The sequence below is a fragment of the Ornithorhynchus anatinus genome, chromosome 1 (genome assembly GCF_004115215.2).
Source record: "Ornithorhynchus anatinus isolate Pmale09 chromosome 1, mOrnAna1.pri.v4, whole genome shotgun sequence".
Lineage (NCBI taxonomy): Eukaryota > Metazoa > Chordata > Mammalia > Monotremata > Ornithorhynchidae > Ornithorhynchus > Ornithorhynchus anatinus.
This window is the reverse complement of record NC_041728.1, coordinates 84,840,833-84,846,832: the sequence shown is the minus strand read 5'-3', so window position 1 is coordinate 84,846,832 and position 6,000 is coordinate 84,840,833. Positions and strand designations below refer to the sequence as shown.

Sequence of the window (6,000 nt, the reverse complement as noted above, 5' to 3'; positions counted from 1 at the left end):
CCTTGGACTAGAGCTTATGATTACTGCTAGTTCTGCTGCCCTCTTGGGATCATTACATTTCACACCACATTACACATTACGCTTTTCCAATTTCAGTTAACCCTTTTTCTAGTTCAGCCTTAGTCTGTACTTTTGTATCCTCTGTCAGTCAATACGATACCAAGGTCATAATTTTGCCTCACGCTGGTATTCCTAGCAAACGGTAATACTATCATCTTCAGTTTAAATATGTTACCCAACTAAATAAAGTCTTCTGGCAGGGATTTTGCCTTAAACTTCTCTGGGTGTTCCCCAAACACCAGTGCAATGCTCTGAACAAAGAAGGCCCTCGATAATATGACTTTGATGAAAACGTATACACCTCTCCCTGTCTGGTCTGGCTCCAAGTCTCACTGCCTCTAGCTCCGTCTCTCCTGGATGTCACTGAAATAGACGGGGGAGGTGGAAAATAGGGGTTCCGGTAATAGCGTCAGAATGGAGGTCTGGGTCTAGAAAGTATTCTCTGCCTTTGGTCTCATCAGAGTTTTCCTTATTGTTTGAGGTCACCAAATTTCATGTCCTTGCTGTTCCCATCTATAAAATGATATAATCATCCTTATCATGCACTTTATAGATATTGGACAGACTTTCTTTTATTGAAGGTTGGAACAGGTTTGAAGATGAAAACTCTGCTTAAGTGAAAAGTACTATTATTTGACATAAGATTTTCCCCCAAACATAATGGTGCCGCACTGTGACTATTAGCGTGAATCTCTACTGAATATCCTAAAACACTGTATTGACTTTGAAATAGAAGGTATTTCCATTTATGGGATAACTGAAATAAGTCCTTAGTGCAAGGATATCAATTCACTGTTGAACATGAACATAACTGATGTCCCAAAACATTCTTTATCTTTTATTCTCTATCAGTCAACTACGACTTAGACATTCCTTATGTATTTGGGGCTTCCAATCGTCAGACTGAATGTAAGGTCCAAGGAACATTACTCGATGGGAAAATTTCTGCTGATGACACACAAAAAAGAACGATTTCCCTCAAAAGCCAGGACCAGCTTCAGACAGTAAGCCAGGTAGGCAACCGCCTTGCGGGGCAATGTCGGAGAGGAGGTGATGGCCTGCTAGGGCGGAAGCAGCAGCTCAGGCATAATATTAGGGGGGACAGGCACAGTGGTGGTTAAACATTTTAAAGTGCTCAGCCCAAAGTGAAAGAGGCTCCTGTGTTACCAGGGACCTGGGGTCGGGGAGAAACACGATAACCCTGGAATGACGGGGGTGGGTCGGGGTCCCCCAAACACTCCAACTGGGGGTTCAAGTGGGCTTCTGCATGTCATCATTACCTTTTGCTCTCTGTACATGCAGCATGATATGCCGAAGTGATTCAGAATGCCGCGAATGCTATCGGCACCAACGGATGATGTCGTATGGAACGGGAATAAGTGGCAAATACTTCCTCCTCTTGGCCAGCCAAATGTCTGAAGCTGGCCCTGTCAAAAACATTTTCTTGGATAATTACTGCAGATGGTTCTGGTTGACTCAATTGTAATATGAAAATTCTTGCTTTAAACAGACAAAAAAAACACCATGCGAATGGAAAAGGAAACCAAATTACCAGAATTTTCTGTAGTGACCCAGCAAGGGTACAGTATTCCTGATTTGTTTGTTTTATATGAAAGAGACCATTCCATTTTTATATAGTATCTTTAGAACTGCTCATTTATGGATACAAAGTTACAATAAACAAAACAAAGCAAGGGAACACCAGGACGACATTTAAAGCAATGCCAAGATCTGGGAGATACACTTCAAACCAGATAAAAGTCAATTTGTGATGCCTTCTTGTTGAATGAAAGGAGAACTTTAATGTGGGTTTAGTAGGTTGGTTGCCATTCACCCAGTGCTCTTCATACTTGTTGGATCTTCCATGATAACTGGGATTAGAATCTTTGTGTAAAAGAAAACCAGAGGCAGAAATGATGATGAATTCAGAATAATGCATTCTTTGTGCCTAAACCTTCCAAATTAAAGACTGAGAACTCTCCGAGTAGTAAAGCTCGTTGTGGGCAGGGAACAAGCCTACCTACTCCGTTGTACTGTACTCTCTCAAGCGCTTAGTACAGTGCTCTGCACATAATAAGCACTCAATAAATACCTTTGATGATGATGAAGCCGATGAGAGTCAGCACGAAGCGAGAAAGGCACCTTAAAAGCACTGGACAAAGGCCAACCTTAAAGATTTGACAAAGATTTTGTACCTTGTACAGTTCCTGGCTGGGCCAGACAAAATGCAAACATTCAGAGAGGTGATTCGAGAATTTCACAAACCTTACTCAACCTCACACAAATTATTTTCTGCAGCTAAGCATCAGCATGGCTAGACATACATTCTGAAGAAGGTAAGAAAATACGAATTTAGAGAAAATCTCATGGCTATTCAAGTGCTCAGCTAATTGTGCTTCAAGACACCTTTCCCAAATTTACCAACTGGGCTTTGTTCTGGCAAATCCCTGAGAACAAAGCTCATCTTCCATAAATCAGAGACATTCACACGACATATACGACAGTATGGGGCTAGTTTTGCAAAACATAGCTATCGTGTAACGTATGAGAATTCTTGTGTAAAAGAAAGGTGGAGGCGGAAATGATAATGCATTCAGAGTAAATAGTTCAAGTCCTTCACAATACAGTTTACAGCATTTTGCCATGATTAAGACCGAAGTGACTTCACATAGCCTAAATCCCAAATTAGGATTTCTTGCCTTTCCCAGAACTGCTCAGGGGGAGCCCCCGGGTCATATCCGCATACATTCAGAATTCTTGCTGCCAGTGAGGAATGAATCAGGCTAGTCTGATCATGAGTCAGGGGAGAGGTTGCAGAATTGGAGTTTCAAGATAAGGTGGCAGAGGGTATCCTCCTCCTCTTCCTCCTTCTTCTCTGACGCCTTCCTCTTACCCCCTCCTCTTCTTCATCCTCCTCCTCCTCCTTTTCCTCCTCCTTCTCCCTCTTGCCCTCATCCTCAATTAATCTTCGTTAAGAGCCTATTCAGCGCCTGGCACTGTGGTAGGCATTTGGGGATAATTGAGCTCTGGCTTCGTTGGGGTGTGGAGGGAATTGAAGTCTGGTTAAGGTCAAATGGAGTTCAAAAGAAAGTAGCTATTTCAGCTAAATTAAACGGAACAGGCATTGGGAAGAGAGGGGCAAAAGGAGCCAAGGGAAAGAAGTACAATTTTACAATGTCTGTGAAATCCACAGCTGGGGAAGAGATGGTTGGGGGACGGGTCACAGATTTCAAGGAAAAATAGGAAATAATCACCTTGAAAGGCTGTTTGTGCTTTACAAATGTTGACATGGCCCGCTCTCTTCTTTCCTTGGCTAATTTAGTTGGTTTTGTTATTGTACCTTTGGTGTGAGGCTTCCCCAATTCCGTTTGCTACTGTGGGCAATACGAATTGATTTTCTGCAAGTAGCATTTGCCACCTGCGACTCATAAGGCGCATTTTAGGGGCTAATGGCTTTTTCAATTTTGTTTCCTCCCCTGAGTCAGTCTGTCCTTCTCTGTTGTTCTCTGCTTTTTCGTTTTCAATCTCTTCCACTCTGCTAGGATTCCACCTTTAGAGTCTCATGCCAGATTATCAAAATTCTCCTAATTCAGCCAATCACTTTGTGATGTTCTACCAAACCCAAAGGGACTTGGTTTTAGATTGATCTAAAAAACCGTTTCCTGGACACTTGCTCGATTCAAGAGGGAAAATATTTCTAAATAGGAAAAGTTAGAGCGCTGTGTAGAACCCCTTGTAGGAGGGCAAGAATGGGCTGGCAGCCCTATTCAACCTTTTGTTTTCAGCTTTTCCCAATTTTTTTTGGTTTTCTTTTTACCTCTGTCTCCTCCTTGCTGTCTTGGAGCGAGGCTTCCTCTCTTCTTCATATTTTTCCTTTCCTTGGGTGGTTTCTTTTTCCTTTCACCTTTTCCCACCTCATTCCCATTGTAATTTTCATATCTCTCTTGTGCTGTCCCACACCAGCTTTCCTGACATTAGCACTCCTAGCCTGAGGGGAGGAATAACCAGGTTTTCACTCAAAGCCACACCTCCTCTTCCCCAGAACCTTGGGTTGCTGAAATGCTTCAATCGACTGGGGTAGGGTTTTCAGAAGTGTAGATACGGTCAAGGGACAGTTCCTTCTCACTTCCAGCCTCCCCAGGAGAATTCGACTTCCTTCCCCCTAGCTCCCTTCCCCAACCGACCCCTAGCCCTGGACCTTATTTGCGTTCGCTCGCTTCAGAATAAAAGCATGTTCTTGTCATAAAGAACAACTGACAGTGGTGTGCAAAATGAGTTTCCACAACACCAAATCACCCAAAATATACAGAAATAAACGTTCTAATATGTTAGTAATAAAATAAGTTGAGTAATGAGTTGACATGTGTACCTTGCAACTAGCAGCCATTTCTAACCCCATAGTACGTGGTACCTTGCTAGCAGCTGTAGATAGTACTTCTGTTGTAAACATAAACTATCACCTAATTCTGGAAAGACATCGTGTAATTAACCCAGATGCAAAAGTGCTTAGCATTTCAAGACGTTTGCTTCTGCACCGCGGTCAAACCAGCGTTTTCGAATGTTCAAATCTTGGCTTTTTCCCACACGCCGCAGTCTCGGGGGGGTAGGTGTCCCAGGATTTTTAGCTTGTGTACCTCTGTAAATGAATGGGTTAATGTAGTGGAACTTGGAATTTTTGCCATCCCTTAAACATGCATTTTCATGCAATTAGAAGATAATGGGCTCATTCAACTGCCTTCCATTTTCTTCCCGATTCTTGAAATCTGATCTTTTTCTAAAGGGCTGTCAGACCAGTTCATGCAATGATATGTATGGCTAAAGGAATTACTAAGCCTAGAAAGAAAACCAAGACATTATTTAAGCTTGACGTGAGGCAGGGTGAGTGCGTCGGCACCGTCCCCGGCCTTACAGATACTTTGAGATGATCTCGACATTCCAGTCCTCAGAGAGTCAGAAGAGAAAACCGTTTCCACGGCCGGCTGAGAGACGCCCTCCAAGATGTCCGTTTCGGTCGCCGTCCCCACCTCTTCGTCAGTTATAAACAATCTGGCCTCCCGCCACTTAGGGTAGAACTCCTGGCTGCCCCTGGAGCCGCTCGAGTCACTCCCTGAAAGCTGGACGTTCAGGTCCTCGGCCGGCTTGATCAGGTTTTGTACCGACAGCGACTTGCCCAGGTCCCTCTGGGCCCCCGGCCGAACCGTTAACAGAGTTTCCCCTCCCGTGTCAAAGCTTTTCCTCAAAGAAGGATCCTTGGTCAGGTTCGCCTGGGCGACCTGAATACTTTCCTTTGAGGCAACAAGGCAGGCGGTGATGTCTGGGATACTATCCTGCATGGACGCAGGGCTGATTTGAATAGGCTCAGGCCTGGTAATATGCTTGATGGATGGGAAAGGCGGGATCTGTAACGTCGTTGGAGCCGCTGGCTTGGCCGCCTGGTTTATTTGGTTTGCAATGTTATTGGTGACTGCCAACGCGGGTCCATCGTTTTGATTCATTGGCACCTGGGAGGCTTGACTATGCATAGGGGGACTAAGAGCATAGAAAGTCTGAGTGCTAAACTCATTTGGCGTCAGTATAAACTGTAGGCCTCGGGAGAGGTTGGCGCTTGCCGATCTGGATAAGCAACCACTGTTTTGGGCGGAATTAGACAGGTCTTTGCTGTCCACGGGACTTTGATAATCGGATGTCTGCTCACATTCGAAAGGTGGAATTTGAAATGAAGCCAAAGTCAGGGCTGAGGCTGAGCCTTTCCTCAGGACCTGTTGATATATATCTAGTAGGCAGTCGAGTTTTGATTCTATGGACTGTACCTGGAAGTTGAAGAAGAGAGATCATGTGAATACGGCCTGCAGCTGTAAATACTTGCTCCTGTGGAACGCAAACCTAAATTTAGCATCATCTACTTGACCTGTTTATCGTTAATTTCGTCCACGAAAGGCG

General features: G+C 44.2%; 1 protein-coding gene across 1 annotated transcript in view; it reads right to left on the bottom strand.

Annotated features, from left to right (window-relative positions):
* Positions 1–614: 614 nt before the first annotated feature.
* Positions 615–6,000, bottom strand: part of KCNQ5 (potassium voltage-gated channel subfamily Q member 5) — a 564,859-nt gene continuing 559,473 nt past the window's right edge. Inside the window, exon 14 of the mRNA XM_007669803.4 lies at positions 615–5,870. Within this exon, the coding sequence (XP_007667993.1) occupies positions 4,914–5,870 (957 nt within the window). The 3' untranslated portion in view covers positions 615–4,913. The remainder of the gene's footprint in view (positions 5,871–6,000) is intronic.